A 19,351-nucleotide genomic window follows, 5' to 3' on the forward strand; every position below is an offset into this window, starting at 1 on the left:
ACTTCCAGTCTACTGCCACTTTTACCCCTTGTACATCTCATCACCTTACTTTTACCCACATTTATCTTTAGCTTTCTTCTATCACATACTCTCCCAAACTCTGCCACCAACTTCCTCAGTCCCTCCTCCAATCCTGCTACAAGCGCAGTGTCGTCCGCAAACAACAGCTGGCTCACCTCCCACTTTTCTCCATTTTCTTTAACCATCTCCAATCCCTGACCCACTACCCTTGCATTTACCTCTCGCACTACCCCATCCATGTATAAGTTGAACAGCCAGGGCGACATAACACATCCTTGACGAAGTCCCACCTTTACCTCAAACCACTCACTCTCTCTATTTCTAATCCTGACACAAGCTCTACTACTCTCATAAAAACTCTTGACAGCTCCTAGAAGCTTTCCTCATATCCCATATATCTGCATAACCTCCCACAGTGCCTTTCTGTCTACCTTATCGTAAGCCTTTTCCAGATCCATAAAAGCCCAAAAAAACATCCTTCCCCTTTCCTATAGCTTTCTCACATATCTGTTCCTATAGCTTTCTCACATATCTGTCTTAACACAAAGATCTGATCTACACAACCTCTACCCGTCCTAAATCCACACTGTTCCTCACAAATTACTCCCTCTGTTCCTCTCCTAATCCTCTCAATCAAGATCCTCCCATAAGCCTTCCCAACTACACTTAACAAGCTAATCCCTCTGAAACTACTACATTCACACTTGTCCCCTTTTCCCTTGTAAAGAGGAACTATACAGGCACTCCTCCAGTCCTCCGGCACTCTACCCTCTCTCCAGCAAACATTAAATAACCTCACCAGCCAGTCCACCATCACTGTACCTCCTTTTTTCAGACATTCTGCATGGTATCCATCCAGACCAGGTGCCTTACCTGCTTTCATCATCTTAACCACTTCACTCCGGGCCAAAATCTCGCGGGCAGCATTAGCTGCCAGACGTACAATGTTGCGTCATAATACTCGCATCATAAAAAATAGTCACCGCTTATATCGATCGTTCTCTCTTTCACCCGTGAATTTTTATAACCATAGAAAATGTGATGAAGCCAGTTTAGAGAGTATGTCAGTTACGCAGGGACAACTACAATAAATATAATCAAGACGCCGATATGGCAGCCTCGCGAATCCACTTGCTCCCCATGCCGCCTACGTAGGCGGCACCGTATGGAACGGGTTAACAACTGCCTTCACTTCATCCTTCCTTATTTCTCCTACATTTTCCTCACTCATCACTCTCATTTTCTTAGCATTACTGTAACTATCTTTCCCTCCCTATCCTCCTTCACATTTAGCGACTCCCTAAAATATTCTGCCCATCTTCCCCTTACTGCCTTCTCTTCCATTATCATCTCTCTATCTGCACCTTTTACCTTTTCTTCTCTACTTGATTCGCCTCCTCTTCCTCTCTTAATTTCTTTCCAAAACATCTTTTTATTACTTTCAAAATTTTCTGTCATACTCTTACCCCATTTCATATCTGCTCTCCTCTTTGCTTTTGCTTTACTTCTCTTTTCTTTTCTTTGTACCTCTCATATGACTCCCTCATCCTATTTTGTAACCAATCTGTGAAAGCTTGCTTCTTCTCTTCTACAACATTCTTTATTTCCTCATCCCACGATTCACTCCCCTTCCTTCTATTTCCTCTTGTCCTTGTTCCATACACCATCCTTGCACACTTTGACTCCCTCCTTGAACCATCCCCATTCCTCCTCCACACCTAGCTCTACTCTATCCTTCACTCCTTCCCACTCCTCCTTCAGCTTATTTTTGTACTCCTTCTCCTTTTCCTTTTCATTCAAAGAGTTCACTCTAAGAACCTCCCTACCTTTTGTCCCTTTCCTCTTTCTCCATCCATCCTCCACTCTCAACTTACCTTCCACCAGAAAATTATCTGATATTCCCCCACCCTCTCCCCTTAGCACATGTACATCCTTAACTCTTCCTATCATAATCCTATTTACCACTACATAATCCATTAATGCTCTATCTACCACCTTTCCATCCACCACCCTCTCCCATGTGTACTTATGCTTGACTTTCTTCCGAAACACTGTATTTGCTATCATCAACTCCCTAGACACATTTCCACCATCAACTCTCCACTGATTCTTTCCTGGAACTCCACATTTCCCAACCACTCCATCAATTGGACCATTTCCTACCCTACCATTAAGGTCTCCCAGTACTATTACATTGACATTTCTTCCTAAATCCTCTATGCACTCATTTAAATCTATCCAAAAGGCCTCCCTTTCTTCTACACTCTTCTCACTGCCAGGCCCATATGCACTTACAAAGACCCACATCTCCTTTCCCAGTTTCACCTTCATCCACATTATCCTTGAGGAAACCTCCTTCCACTCCACTACACGTTTACCTATCTCTTCACTTACTAAAATAGCCACCCCTTCCCTCCCTCACCCTCTCTTCACTCCTGATAACCTCCCACTTACACTCCCAAACTTACACTCACCCTTCCCTTTCAACTTAGTTTCACTCAAAACCAACACATCCATCTTTCTTCTCACAAACATACTACCTATCTCTTCCCTTTTACTCTCATCTGTACCACATCCACGCACATTAAAAGACCCAAACCTTAGGGTGCTGGTCAGAAAACTCCCAGACCCTCTTATGCCTTTACTTTTTCTTTTAGGAATGTCCCCTGTGGGGCTACAAGGAGAAGGATGCCTAGTCCCAATCCCCGTCCCTTTCTTCTCGCCTCTTACGATCCAAGTGGGAATACTTGGTGGCAGTATTCTTTTCCCCCACCACTCAGAATAAAAGAGAATGAGTAATATAGCAGTGACTTTATAGTCTATAATGCAAGTAGTGTGATACAGCATACATGGCAGCTGATATAGTGTGTGAGAAATTGACTTGTACTGAAGTGGTTAAGGACAATGATTACAATCAATCTATCACCCCCAGGTCTCTCTTGAAGGAGACCCACAGCTCCCAGGTAATTGGCTATGGTCACTGTGCGAGCCCATAATTCACTCTGGGATATGATATTGCATTGTCTAGGGACTGTTAGTGTGGGGCAGTGCAGGATGAGGCGTTTAGTGTCCTCTATGTGGCGGTTGCATCTAGGGCAGTTTGATTTTGTGGCCAGCCCTGTTAATACACTTCAGTATGAGTTAAAGTCTCACATGCAGTATCAGCTCTCATATGTACAATGCATAACACTACTTGCATTATAAAATATAAACTCACTACTGTATTACTCATTCTCTTTTACTTTGAGTAACACTAAGTAAAGAAAATGTGATCAAACCAGTTCACAAAATCCTGGGGTAACTCATGTACAACTACAAAAAATATTTATAATCATGACACCGACATCAGCATCCTCATGTACCTACTCGCGTCTCATGACGCCTATGTAGGTGTCATCATACAGAAGTGGTTAATCCTGGGTGGTATCCTGAACACAAGCATGCTAGTGTGGTCTTTACTTCTCTAAGAGGAATTTTTCTGTGGGCCAGACGTCAGGGAGTTCTTAGTGTACTGAGTTTGGTGATCTGGGTTTGTGCTTTTGTGTCTGTATTGTGTGGTACTGTTGGTAGGTTGTTGTATATGTTTGTGTAATAAGTTGCTTTTTTTTTTTCCTTTTTTCAGTTTGTGGTACTATAATTTGATCATTCTTATCTGACGTTTTATGGGGGATTTTAGTTTCTGTAAGTAGGTGTCCTATTAGGGTGGTTTTGGTGAATCTTGTTATTAACCTCAATGTTTATCTTGTATTGTTTGTAAAGTGTCTGTGTTTGTTATGTTAACTGTTGGGAACTATGTTGTGGAAGTATTGTCAAGAGTAATTCTTATAAATTGATTGAAATTTCTTTCTGTTGTCCAAAGCCCGTGCTGTACCTGGTCTCTGGATCAAGCCCAGAAACTGTTATGTAAACACCTAATAATATGTCATAATATCTTTTACCTAGGGCAAAAGATCAACTGATTGATTGATTGGTTTTCTACTGCCTCTGGCCTTGATACAGACCAGAGGGCCACCTACCAGCAAGATTCTGAAATGTAAAGCATCACATAAAGTACCTAATATACCATTAACCTTACATCACTGTGATGCTGCAAAAACTGAACAAAATAGTCTGGCACTAGCTACAGTGAAAGAATAAATGGGCATTGCTGAATAAGTTAATAGTTCCACTGTACACTTAAGAGTACTTCATATTATGTAACAATTTTGTTACAAAGAGAAAGATACACTCCACATGATCAATGACTTTGGTAACCATTTGAAATATCACAACAATTATCAATATGAAGCAAAATATATTGCATGATTTTTGCACCTTAATTTAAGTTCATATACTCTACCTTTGTGATGTGTAAGTGATACAAACAACTTTGAACTTCAACTTTCACAGGTTCTGGCAGTTTTTTTAGATACTTTTCAGGGGGATCTCCCCGAAACATTGCACCAGCTTTTCTAAATGTTGTACCAAATGTTGTCCCCCAAAGATCTCTTGTTGTAGCATCAGATGTACATAATCTGGAAAATCAATTTAACAATTTACAAAAACTACAAATCATACTCTTGCTAGCATTTCATATATACCAAAAGGCCTCTTCCCCATTACAAGGATGGTGGCCAGGTCAAAGCATACACCCACCCTAAACCCATGCAAATCCCATTTGCCACCCATCCCGTCTTAACACCTGTTCCCTACCACATCACTTGGGTTAACAGCAATACAAAAGGGCAGTGCTTCCACAGCAGGGCCCAAAAGCCAGAGCTAGTCTACCCCCACTGCTTCATTTAATGTCATATATATATATATATACATACACACACACACACACACACACACTCTGGAACAAAGAGAAAGAGATTTGCTAACTATCTACAGAATAATGAAAGGAATGGAAGTTTTAGACAGGAACGACCTATTAATGTGGGACAACGGTAAAACAAGAGGACACGGAAAAAAATTGAAAAAGAATAGTTATAGAAAAAACTTGAAAAGGAACAGTTTCCCACACAGAGCGATAAATACATGGAACAAATTAGACAACAAAACAGTATGTGCTAACACTATACAAGATTTTAAGATAAAACTTGATGCGGAGAGATACAAAGACGGGTCACCACGAGCATAGCTCCCCTCCCGTATATTACAACTAGGTAAATACACACTTTCATCAGATGGACGGCAAAGATTGGAGTTCCAAAGAAAAATCAAAATCTACGTGGATCTCAACGTCAAGGAAGCACCTTATTATATTTACAGGGAAGGGGAAAGCTCGTGGTGTAGTGGGAAGGTGAGAAAAAAGGAGAAGGGGAGGGATTACTGAGGGAAATGGAAGGAAATGAGGAAGGGAAGGACTTGGTCCAGGAGGCCAGGCGTCTTGTAAACAAGCGGAGGACTGAGGATGATTTTGGAGAAGGGATTAACAAAAATGTAAAGATTAGAAATATAAATAAGAGCAGCACAATGGAAGGTGAAGATAACAATTTCCAGGGATTTAATGAGAGGGGGGGGATACCAACCTCCCCTGTTTAGCAAGACTAGAGGAAAAACTTGAAAAAATTACCGAACATTGGGAGAGTAGGTTCGGTAACATAGCAAAGATTGTGCAGAGAGTTGAAAAATTGGAAGAACTAGAGAAGGCGAACAAAAACTTAACTAAAGAAATAGAAGAATTAAAAAGACAGTTAAAAGAAGTAAAAGATGAGAATGAGGAATTAAAGAGGAATAATAAAGACAATAAAGAGGCCATAGCAAAAGAAGCACAGAGTTGGAAAAAAATCCAAGAAAACAGTAAAGTTGCATTTACTGACATAATAAAACAGCAAATGAAAGAACAAACTGAAGACTCAGTTATTAAGGTGATGAGACAGAAAGAGAATATAGTAAGAGACCTAGCAGATAAAAAGAAATGTATAATTATATTAGGAATGGAAGAGAAATATAACCTAAATAGAACCACAAGAATCAAAGAGGAAAAAGAAAAAGTAAGCAGTTTACTAGAATTAGTTCAGGAAAATTAACCTATCATGAAACAAATTGAAGAGATGTATAGACTCGGAAAATATAGTACAGATAAGACCAGACCAATTAAGAATAAATTCAGGTCACAAACGACAGCAGAGAATATCTTAGCAAAAACAGGGAAACTAGCAAACAGTGAACAATACAAAAAGGTAGGGATAAAAAGAGAAATGAATAGAGAAGAGAGGAAGAAAAAATAAAAAACAAGAAGCGAAGGAAAAAAAACGAGAACAGAACAGAGACAGAAAAAGAGAAATTCTATTGGAGAGTAGTGAATATGAAAGTGAGGAGATGGGCCATACCAGAGAAAAACAAAGGGGAAACAGAAAATACAATGGAAATAGCAGAAAATTAAGAGTGTCTTACACAAATATAGATGAATTAATAGCAGGATTGAATGAACTGAATGATTATCTGAAGGAAAAAGAACCGGGCATAATGGGAATTGTAGAGACAAAATTGAAAGGTCCACTACCACCCAACAGTGTAGGACATGATGCATATAATTATTGGATTAGAAACAGAGAGATAAAACAAGGGGGTGGAGTAATGTTCCTGACTAAGAAAGATATAAACATGAAGAGTGTCACATATGGAAAGAATACAGTAGAGATGATTATGATCGAAGTGGAAGACAGAGATAAGAAAAGCAGAAAGTTTGTGATCAATTATGTGCCTCCAAAAACAGCCTCGTGGGAAGAGAGTGAACATAAAAGTATGTTAGAAGACACAAGGACAACATTAAATGAGATAATGGAAGATGGAGGAAGAATAGTTATGATGGGCGACTTTAACTGCAAAGAAATCTGCTGGGAAGAGATGACAGTGAAGGGTGGAGAAGACTCATGGGGAAATGTTCTACTCGAGATGATTATTGACCATACAATGACATAATGGATTCAAGAGAACACTAGGTATAGAAATGAAGAACCATCGAGACTAGACCTAATAATCACATCAGAACCTGGAATAGTGGAAAAAGATTGAATATAAGACACCAATAAGTAAAACTGACCACATATTGATTGAACTGGAACTAAATGAGGAAAAATACATGAAAAGAAATTAACAATATAGACAAGGAAGATTGATGTACGAATTTTTTTTTATATAAAAACATTCTTAAAAAAAAAAAAAAAAAAAAAAACTGGGAAAGAATATACAAAGAGGAAACAACAGTAGAAGAGAAATGGAATATTTTGACAAAAATTTATAAAAGGAGTGGAAAAGTATGTCCCAAGACAAAAACAAGAAAAAGAATATGTAAAGTGCTGGTACAACAAAAGTTGTAGGGAGTTAAAAGACAAAAGAGACAAAGCTTGGACCAAATTGAAGAAAGACAAAAGACCTGAAAAATGGAAAATATATACTAGTTATAGAAATGAATATGTACAAGTGCGCAGAGAGGAAAAGAGAAAATATGAAAAAGATGTCATAGAAAAATGTAAAGATCAACCAAAACTATTTTACAGATTTGTAAACAAACTGAAAAACAATCAAGAATTAGAAAAATTACGACAAGAAGTTGAATACACAGAGGAAATAGAAATGGCAGAAATTATGAACAAGCATTTTAAATCGGTGTTTACAAGGGAGAACATACTACCTGGAGAAATCGAATGGGAAGAGAAAGTCCCTCCTATGAAAGAAATAGAAGTAACAAAGAATGAAATAATGAAACACTTGAGCAACCTTGATGTCAGAAAATCGCATGGACCAGATGAAATAGCAAACTGGATTTTGAAAGAATGCAGGAATGAACTGGCAGACAAAATACATAGCATAATACATAGCTCGGTATTCGTAAACGAAACACCTCAAGGTGAATTCCAAACTGAAACCTGTGAAAAGTCTAGGGTAAACTTACTCGGTACGGTAAATATAACAAAAGAAAAAATTAAAAGGTGTATAGAGAAACTCAAAGTTAATAAAACACCAGGGCCTGACGGTTGGCATCCAAGAATCTTAAAGGAAATGAAAAATGAGATTGTTGTTCCATTAGAAATTATTTTCAAGAAATCCATCATATCCGGAGATGTCCCAAGAGAATGGAAGCTAGCTAACGTTACTCCCATATTCAAAAAAGGTGACAAAAAGAAACCAAATAACTATAGGCCTATAAGTTTGACTTCAATCGTAGGAAAAATAATGGAAACTATCATCAGAGATGCTATGGAACATCATTTAGAAAGTAACCGTTTGATAAATGATAGCCAGCATGGTTTCAGACGGAAACGTTCTTGCGTGACTAACTTACTTGAATTCTACAACACAGTTATCTCGAATTATGACAAAAGAAACAATATAGATTTAGTATATCTAGACTTTGCAAAAGCTTTTGATACCGTCCCACACGAAAGACTACTTACTAAATTAGCTTTGCATGGAATAAGTGGTAGCCTATTAGGTTGGACTAGTAATTGGTTGAAGGGTCGAAAACAGAGAGTTGTTTTAAATGGAAAAACTTCTGGATGGAAAAGTGTTGCAAGTGGAGTTCCTCAGGGTTCCGTTCTTGGACCACTTCTATTCATAGTATATATAAATGATATAGACCATGGACTAAAATCTACTGTTTCCAAATTTGCTGATGATACAAAACTGTGCGGAGTGGCAAATGATCACTCAAACCAATTAGATATTCAAGAAGATTTAGATAAATTACAGCAATGGTCTGAGAAGTGGCTAATGAAATTTAACACAAGTAAATGCAAGGTAATGCACATAGGTAAAAATAAGAGTAAGTACGATTACAAGTTATTTGGAAATTCGTTAACAAAAGTGGATAGTGAAAAAGATCTCTGCGTAATTATCAATAACGACCTCAAATCATCCAAGCAGTGTATTTCAGCCTCTGAGAAAGCAAATAAGATTCTAGGACTGATTGCGCGATCTTTTGATTTCAAAAGTCCATCACTCATTAACAAGCTATATAAATCGTTAGTTCGTCCACATTTGGAATATGCTGTTTCCGTATGGTCACCGAATCTCATTAAAGACATTGACAGATTGGAAAGAGTACAACGGCGAGCCACAAAACTGATTCCAAATATCAAAAATAAATCATACGAAAATCGACTAAAACATATGAATCTGTTTTCTCTAAAAAAGCGTAGACTCAGAGGTGACTTGATACAGGTCTTTAAAATTCTAAAGGGAATTGACAACATCAATAGTGACCAAATTTTTACATTGAATGAGAATCAGACAAGAAACAATGGTCTCAAACTGTCCGGAAATAGATTCAATTTGGAAGTAGGTAGAAACAACTTTGCCAACCGTGTAGTTAATGAATGGAATAAACTTCCTGCACAGGTAGTGAAATGTAGTTCAGTTCGAAGCTTTAAGAATCATTTAGATAAATACCTAAGTAAGATGCTGTAATGATTATAATTTATCTTATATTATTTGTTTTTGTTTTGTTATCATTTGTCTGTCTGATTTTTATTTATTATTAGTTATATTTCAATTTATTATTATTTACTATTTACCTCTTTGTTTATTATTTAACTATACCTATGCATTTATTTATGTATTTTATTTGTTATTTACATTATCATAGTTTTTATTTACTATTATATCATTAATATGATTTTTTTTTCCCGCATCCGACCTAGATATGGATCAAAAGGTCTCCTGTCGGCATGCTCCGCCTTTGTAATCCTTTGTAATAAACAGTTCCTTGAAAGAAGGAAAAGTTCCAAAAGACTGGAAAAGAGCAAATATAGTACCTATATATAAAGGGGGAAATAAAGAAGACCCTACCAACTATAGACCAGTCTCTCTAACAAGTACAATAGCAAAAACAAAAATTTGTGAAAGAATTATCAAAAGTAGATGGGTAAAGTATTTAGAAAAAAACAACGTGCTAAATCCAAGGCAATTTGGATTCAGACAAGGACGATCATGCGTCACCAATTTAATATATTTCTATTCAAGACTAATAGACATAATACAAGAAAGAGATGGATGGGCTGATTGTGCATTTCTAGACCTAAAAAAAGATGACAAAGTACCACATAAGAAGTTGCTTAAAAAATTAGAAACCGAAGGAGGAATACAGGGCAAACTGTTTAAATGGATGGAAGACTTTTTGCAAGAAAGAAAAATGAGAGTAGTGATAAGAGACAAAAACTCTAATTGGGATGAATTAATAAGTGGTGTTCCACAAGGAACTGTTCTAGCCCCAATAATGTTTGCTATATACAGTCGAACCTCGAAAGCCCGGACCCCAAATGCCCGGACCCTCCTATGACCGGTCGAAATGAACAAAGGGCGGACTTTTCAGGCAAAGTTCCATATTTGTCCGGTAGGTGACAGTGACGGTCATACATGTGTACTCAAACCCGGACCAGTCAAGCCACCACCAGGGCTGCCGTTTTGTAGAACTTTGTACCAAAACGTAGTAAAATAGCAGCATGTGGCAACTGCACAAGGACATGAGGAATTTTTTTCTACATATCAGCAGCCTGTTAAAAACATTAAAAAACTCAAAATTTTGTTTAAAAATCATAGAACTAGTTATCAAATAATAAATGGTACATCAAAATATGACTTTTATTGGTAATTGTGTTACTTATAAAATATTATACCCCAAAAGATACGTTTTTACTGTGTAGAAAAAAATTATACGCTAAAGTTTCAGCTTTTAGCGATAATAATACAAAAAAAAAAAATTATATCTTACTGAATATATTAGGGCATGGGGGCCTTATATACGTTCAAGAATAAAAAAAACTAGAACCAACATTTTGTCAAAGTTTGACAAGTACATCTTGCTATGAAAGTCAGCACACGCCCGAGAAAAATTTTTGCCCCGGTATGGCAACACTCCTATTCTACACGGCAGTGTAGAAAACCCGGCAATCCTCCCCGCCACCACTGTCCCGCGTGCATACCTTCCGATATTTACAGTGTACGTAATAAAAAATACAGTACAGTACACTGTATATACAGTACATTTACATGCTTGTATTACAGTTATTATTACAGAATTATTAGTATTATTATTACAGTATTGTTATTATTACAGTGTTTGAGTATTATTCTTATGTGTTTCTATGCCATATCATACATTACCTATACATATACCGCTACGAAAATCTACGGGTGTTAGGGCGATATTTTCGATGACCGGACTTTTGGCATGACCGGACCACCCTTCCCCCCAATTAGTCTGGGCTTTCGAGGTTCGACTGTATATTAATGATATGGATAAAGAAATTGAAAGTTATATGAGCTTCTTTGCAGATGATGCAAAACTGTTAAAAAAAGTGAACACTGAAGAAGATTGTGAATCACTACAGAGTGATCTCAATAAAGTATGGGAATGGAGTAAGAGGTGGGAGATGGAGTTCAATACTAAGAAGTGTAGTATAATGGAATTTGGAAAAAGCAACAACAACAAAAAAAGAATAGTAGGATCATATAAATTGGGAGAAGAAGGAATAAAAAAAGTTGAAAATGAGAAGGACCTAGGAGTCACTATTATGAATAATATGTCACCTGAGAAACATATAAACAAGATTTTTGGAGAAACTTATAATTCAATAAGAACAATCAAAGTGGCATTTACATACCTGGATGAAGAAATGGTGAAGAAAATACTACTCACTTTGATAAGACCAAGATTGGAATATGCAGCAACGATGTGGTCACCAAGTACAAAAAAATGTATAACATAACTTGAAAGAATACAAAGAGCTATTACAAAATTGGCACCAACACTCTCAAAACTTTCATATGAAGAGAGACTAGCAAAACTTGAAATACAGACATTAGAGCAAAGAAGAGAGACAGGAGATTTGATAACTATTTACAGAATCATGAAAGGAATAGAAACTATTGATAGAGAGGATCTAATAAAATGGGATGATAGAAATACAAGAGGACACAGAAAGAAAATCAAGAAAGACAGCTATAGAAGAGATCTGAAAAAGAACAGCTTTCTGCACAGAGTAATAGACATTTGGAACAAGTTAGATGAGAAATTAGTGTGTGCAAAAACAATACATGAATTCAAAAAGTTTTGATAAAATGAGATATGAAGACGGGACACCACGAGCATAGCTCCCCTTCCCGTAAAATACAACTAGGTAAATAAATACATATACCAAAGGGTTTTTTCCTCCTTATAAGGGAGGTAGCCAAAAAACAAAAGCATAAAAAACACTCCCACCCATTCCATCCCCAACATACTCCACTCCCCTCCACCCTCTTATCTTGGCACCTCCTGGATGACAGGTCATCCCTGCATCTCACACATTGCTTTGCATCAGAAGCAGTGTCGCAAGACACAGCACATCCACAGCAAGGTTGTTTCATTAAATCAGTGACCCCCCCCTCTCAATCCCTTCATGCAGAAAAGGAGAAAATAGGGAGAAATCCTTTCGGGCTGTGTCAATTTATTTCTCACACGCACTCCCTCACCCACCATCCCCCACCCACTCAACCTCATGCATCACAGCATCATCCATACACAAGCATTCTTCATTCACCCCATCTTCTGTCTTCTCCTTTCCTTCCTCAACAGACATTCCCCCCTTTCCCAATGCCCCTTTTAACCCACCCATCCATCTCATCCTAGGTCAACCCCTCATGTTCACTCATTCCTCCTCTACCTTTCACATCCCCTTTACCAGTTTTTCTTCACTCATTCTTTCCTTGTGTCCAAACCATCCCAATACTCTTTCATCAACCCTATCTCCAACTCCCTTTCTACCCCTGTTCTCCTCCTCACCTCCTCATTTCTCACTCTATCCAGCCTAGTAACCCCCATCATACTTCTCAGGCACCTCATCTCAAACACATTCAAACTCCTCTCTTATGATCCATATTTCTGCCCCGTACAGTGCTGTTGGCACAATCACATTGTCATACAATCTCCTCTTAGCATCCATTCCCAAATGTCTATTTCTCATTACACTTTTTAATCCATCTCCACTCCTCCCTTTCCCACCAGCCTTCGCACTCAAGTATCTAAAACAATTCACTTCCTCCAGTCTCTCCCTTAATACTCATGTCCAATCTGCTGCCACTTTCTCCCCTTGTACATTTCATCACCTTACTTTTACCCATACTTATCTTCAACTTCCTTCATTTGCACACCTTCCCAAATGCTGTCACTAACTTCCTCAATCCCTCCTCTGATCCTGCTACAAGTGCAGTGTTGTCAGCAAACAACAGCTGGTTTATCTCCCATTTTTCTCCATTTTCTTTAACCATCTCCAATCCCTGACACACCACCCTTGCATTTACCTCTCACCCCATCCATGTATAAATTGAACAGCCAAGGCAACATAACACATCCCTGATGAAGTCCCACTTTTACCTCAAACCACTCACTTTCTCCATTTCTAATTGTAACACAAGCTCTACTACTATTGTAAAAAATCTAGACTGCTCTTAATAGCTTTCCTCCTATCCCATATATCTGCAATACCTCCCATAGTGCCTTCCCATCTACCCTGTCATAAGCCTTTTCCAGGTCAATAAAATTCCAAAAAACATCCTTACCTTTTCCTATAACTTTCTCACACATCTGTCTTACCACAAAAATCTGATCTATGCAACCCCTACCTTTCCTAAACCCACACTGTTCCTCACCAATTACTCCCTCTGTTCCTCTCCTAATCCTCTCAATCAAATAAACCTTCCCAACTACACTGAACAAGCTGATCCCTCTGAAATTACTACACTCACACTTGTCCCTTTTTCCCTTGTTAAAGTGGAACTATACAGGCACTCCTCCAGTCCTCCGGCACTCTACCCTCTCTTAAACAAACATTAAATAACCTCATCACCCAGTCCAACATCACTGTACCTCCTTTTTTTAGACATTCTGCATGACAGCCATCTAACCCAGGTGCCTTGCCTGCTCTCATCATCTTAACAATTGCCTTCGCTTCATTTTTATTTCTCCTCCATTTTCCTCACTCTTCACAGTCACTTTCTTAGCACTTCCCACTGCAGCTACCTTTCCCTCCTGATCCTACTTCATATTTAGCAACTCCCTAAAATACTCTGCCCATCTTCCTCTTACTGCCTTCTCTTCCATTATCATCTCTCCATCTGCACCTTTTACCTTTTCTTCTCTACTTGAGTTGCCTCCTTTACCTCTCTTAATTTCTTTCCAAAACATTCTTTTCATTACTTTCAAAATTTTCTGTCATACTCTTACCCCATTTCACATCTGCTCTCCTCTTTGCCTCCTTTATCTTATGCTTTACTTCTCTTCTCTTTTCTTTGTACCTTTCATATGATTCTCTCGTCCTATTTTGTAACCAATCTGTGAAAGCTTGCTTCTCTTCTACAACCTTCTTTGCTCCCTCATCCCACCACTCAATACCCTTCCTTGGGGGGATTAAAAAGTGTAATGAGAAATAGACATTTGGGAATGCACACTAAGAGGAGATTGTATGACAATGTGATTGTGCTGACAGCATTGTATTGTGCTGAGACATGGAGCATAAGAGAGGAAGAGTTTGAACCTGTTTGAGATGAGGTGCCTGAGAAGTATGATAGGGATTACTAGGTTAGATTGAGTGAGAAATGAGGGGGTGAGGAGGAAAGCAGGAGTGGAAAGGGAGTTGGGAGATCAGGTGAATGAAAGAGTATTGGGATGGTTTGGACACATGGAAAGAATGAGTGAAGAATTAGTAAAAGAAATGTGGAAGGCAGAGATGGAAGGAGTGAACATGAGGAAGTAACCAAGGATGAGATGGATGGATGGGGTGAAAGGGACATTGGGAAACAGGGAAATGTCTGTTAAGGAAGGAAGGGAGAAGACAGAAGATAGGGGTGAATGGAGAATACTTGTGTATGGATGATACTGTGATGCATAGGAGTGGGTGGGGATAGGGGGATGAAGGAGTATGTGTGAATGATATTTTGACACAGCCCAAAGAGATTTCTCTCAGTCTTCTCTTTTTCTGCATGTCGGGATGGAGAGGGGGGTTGCTGATTAAATGAAGCAGCTTTGCTGTGGATGTGCTGTGTCTTGCTAAATTGTTTCTGACCCAGAGCAGTGGATGAGATGCACGGATGATCTGTCATCCAGTAGGAGCCAAGATAAGAGGGAAGGAGGGGGATAAGTGGGAGTGGAGTATGTGGGGGATGGAATGGGTGGGAGTGGATTTTATGCCTTTGTTTTTTGGCTACCTCCCTTATAAGAGGGAAATGGCCATTGGTATATTTACCTAGTTGTAATATACGGGAGGGGAGCTATGCTCGTGGTGACCCATCTTTGTATCTCTCTGCATCAAGTTTTATCTTAAAATCTTGTATAGTGTTTGCACATACTGTTTTGTTGTCTAATTTGTTCCATATATTTATCTCTCTGTGTGGGAAACGGTTCCTTTTAAAATTTCTTCAATAACTATCCTTTTTCAGTTTTTTTCCATGTCCTCTCGTTTTACCGTTGTCCCACACTAACAAGTCGTTCCTGTCGAAAACTTCCATTCCTTTCATTATTCAGTAGATAGTCGGCAAATCTCCTCTTTCTCTTCTTTGTTCCAGAGTTGGTAGATTCAATTTGGACACTCTTTGCTCATATGTTAGTTCAGCAAGAGTCGGTGCTAGTTTGGTTGTCGCTCTTTGTAATCTTTCTAGTTTCTTAATATTCTTTTTGGTACTGGGTGTCCAAAGTGATGCTGTGTACTCAAGTTTTGGTCTTATTAATGCAGTTAGTATTTTCTTTATCATTTCTTCATCCATATAAGCAAATGCCACTGTGATTGACCTCAATAAGTTGTAGGTTTCTCCAAATATTTCATTTACATGCTTATCTGGTTTCATGTCCTTTTCAATCATCACTCCAAGATCTTTTTCTGAGTTTGCTTTTTTTCTTTTTTCTTTCCCAATTCTGTAATTTTTTGATATTCTGTTTTTACTCTTTCCAAATTCCATTATACACTCCTCCCTCAATTTACGAACTAGTTACGTTCTTGAAAAACTGTTCGTATATCGAATATACTTAAATCGAGCACTTTTTTCCCATATAAACCCATCATATTATGCGAGATAGGTTCTTACAAACAAATTTCATGTCCCTATAAAGTCATCACAACATTAAATATGTATAATCTTGAATACTGTTCTCTGCTAATTACAGACACATAAAATATTAATATGCAAAGTAGATAATAACGCTTAGGAGGCACAATGTCGCTTGAAATAATGCTAATAATCCACGATTAACCAGGACCGAGTGAGTAGATCGAGCAGTACACGGCGTTGTTTTGAAAACAATAACAAACTGGGCGGTTGGTTCTCAGTACGTACGTATTTATTTTCACTTTTAATGAATTTTTTCACTTGGACATATGGCAGTTTTTTTTTTCTTTAATATTTATGATGTAAAAATATTTTTCTTTTTTAATATTTATGATTTAAAAATACAATAATCTTTTTCAACAGGATTTTATTCGTTATGGCGAATTTTTAGTTCGTATTTCGATTTTTGGGACAATTTTTTTTTATTCATTATTGCGAAAATTCGTATATGAAGCATTCTTAAATCGAGGGAGGAGTGTACTGTATTTCTTTGTATTAAATTTTACTTCCCACTTTTGAGTCCAATTCCAGATCATGTCCAGATCTTGTTGCAATGAGTTGCAGTCCTCTTCTGTTTTTACCTTCTTTAGTAATTTTGCATCATCTGCAAAGAAATTCATATAGCACTCCACGCCTTCATTCATGTCATTAATGTATACGGCGAACATGATCGGGGCCAGTACTGATCCTTGCAGGACACCACTTTTTACTTCTTCCCAGTTGGAGAATTTTTCTCTAATTACAACTCTCATTTTCCTCCCAATCAGAAAGTCTTTCAATAATTTTCCTCTGATGCCACCTTTTGACTCTATCTTATTTATTAGTTTCCTATGTGGTACCTTATCACACGCCTTTTGCAGGTCCAGAAAAGCACAGTCCACCCACCCATCTCTTTCTTGTATTATGTCTATTAATCTTGAGTAAAAGCAGATCAAATTTGTTGTACATGATCTCCCTGGTCTGAATCCAAATTGATTTGGGTTCAGTATAGATTTTTCTTCCAGGTATTTTAACCCATCTGTTTTTGACAACTCTTTCACAAATTTTTGCTATTGTGCTTGTTAGTAAGACCGGTCTGTAGTTAGATGGATCTTCCTTATCACCTCCCTTATAAATTGGTACAATGTTTGCCTTCTTCCAGTCCAATGGCACTTTTCCTTCTTTAAGTGAGAATTTAATTATATTATATATTTTGTCAGTTAATTCTTCCATACATTCATTCAGTATCCAGTTTGCAATTCCGTCTGGGCCATGTGATTTTCTGACATCAAGGGTTTTAATTTGGTCACTGATTTCTTTTTGTGTTACGTTTATTTCTTTCATTGCTGGGGATAATTCTCTCTCTCTTTCTACACTGTTAGGCAAGTTTTCTATTGTGAATACTGATCTGAAGTGGTTGTTTATAATTTCAGCCATTTCCAGTTCTTCTGTATATTCCTTTTTATCTTGGTGCAGTTTTTCTATTTCTTGTTTGTTTTTCAGTTTTCCATTTACATACTTGTAAAATAGTTTGGGTTCTTCCTTACATTTGTCTATTATCTTTTTTTTGTAATATCTCTTTTCATCTCTGCGTATTTTTACATATTCGTTTCTTAGTTTAATGTACATTTGCCATTTGCTTGGTATATGTATGTGTATATATACATATACTAAAGGCTTTTTCCCCCTTATAAGGATGGTATCCAAAAAACCAAAGGCATAAAACCACTCCCACCCATTCCATTGCAAACATACTCCATTTCCATACACCCTCTTCTCTCTCTCTTATCTTGGCATCTCCTGGATGATGGGTCATCCCTGCATCTTGCTCACTGCCCTGGGTAAGAAGCAGTGTTGCGAGACACAGCACATCCACAGTAAGTCCACTTCATTAAATTGGTGACCCCCCCTCTCCATCCCCTCATGCAGTAACACTGAAGATGGGGAGAAATTCCTTTGGGCTGAATCAAAATATCATTCACACATAACCATTCCCTAACTCCTTCCCTAACCCCCACCCACTCCCTTCCATGTATCACAGTATCATCCATACATAGTCATTCTCCACTCACCCTTATTAAATAATATTAAATAAATAGACAAATAAAAACTAGGTTGAATTACGTATATACATACATATACCAAGGGTTTTTTTCCCTTACATGGGAGGTAGCCAAAAAACAAAGGCAGAAATCCACTCCCACCCATTTCACCCCCAAATACTCCATTCCTATTTACCACCCCTCCCTCCCTCTTTTCATGGCTCTTCCTGGATGACAGGTCATCTCTGCATCTCACCCACTGTCCTGCGTCAGAAGCAATTTAACAAGACAGCACATCCACAGCAAGGCTGCTCCATTTAATCAGCAACCCCCTCCCCTCTCCGTCCCTTCATGCAGAAAAAGAGCAGATGGGGTGAAATCCCTTTGGGCTGTGTCAAAAAATTGTTCACACACACTCCCAACACCACCCTATCACCCACCCATTTCCTCCCATGGATCACAGTATCATCCATGCATAACCATTCTCCACTCACCCCATCTTCTGTCTTCTCATTTCCTTCCTCATCAGACATCCCCCTCCTTGCCAATGCCCCTTTTACCCCATCCATCGATCTCATCCTAAGTCAACCCTTCGTGTTCACTCCATCCACCTCTGCCTTCCACACTTCTTTTACTAATCTTTTCTCACTCATTCTTTCCATGTGTCCAAACCATCCCAATAGACTTTCAGGCTGAATTAATAAATAAATGATGGAACAGACATAAAAATCCCATTGGGTTTGCATCACTTCATCCATTCAAAGCCATTCTCCATTCATTTCTATCTTTGCACTCTCTTCCTTGATTGAGAGACATTTCTTGATTTCTTGTGTTCATTGCCCCCTTTACCCCATCTATCCACCTTATTCTTGGTCTTCCACTCAAATTCACTCCATCCACTTCTGTTTTCCACATTTCTTTTGATAGTCTTTTTCCACTCATTCTTTCCATATGCCCAAACCTTCTCAGCACTCTTTGATCTACCCTCTAACAGCTCAATATTTCTTCTTCAAAGGACTGTTGTGCCCACCCAGGGGCTATTGTTGATTACCTGGGAGCTTGGTTCTCCTGCAAGAGAAACATGTGGCAACAGATTGAGTGATCTTTCCACCTAAGCTTTCTCTACCTCATCTCCACATTTCTCCTATCCATTCTCATAATACCTACCATAATTCTCCAACACATTTAGGCTCTTCCTTTCCACCTTCTTCCAATTCCAAATCTCCTCTCCATTCGATACTGTG

The 19,351-nt window shown here is 38.2% G+C and overlaps 1 protein-coding gene across 2 annotated transcripts in view; it reads right to left on the reverse strand.

The window, feature by feature from the left end:
- Positions 1 to 19,351, reverse strand: part of LOC143029905 (uncharacterized) — a 114,106-nt gene that overhangs the window by 55,662 nt on the left and 39,093 nt on the right. For both annotated transcript variants that reach the window (XM_076193102.1, XM_076193101.1), the window contains one exon: positions 4,361 to 4,535. In XM_076193102.1, coding sequence (XP_076049217.1) covers positions 4,361 to 4,535 — 175 coding nt within the window. The remainder of the gene's footprint in view (positions 1 to 4,360; positions 4,536 to 19,351) is intronic.

The sequence above is a fragment of the Oratosquilla oratoria genome, chromosome 11 (genome assembly GCF_046742065.1).
Source record: "Oratosquilla oratoria isolate Oo_2021 chromosome 11, ASM4674206v1, whole genome shotgun sequence".
Taxonomy (NCBI): domain Eukaryota; kingdom Metazoa; phylum Arthropoda; class Malacostraca; order Stomatopoda; family Squillidae; genus Oratosquilla; species Oratosquilla oratoria.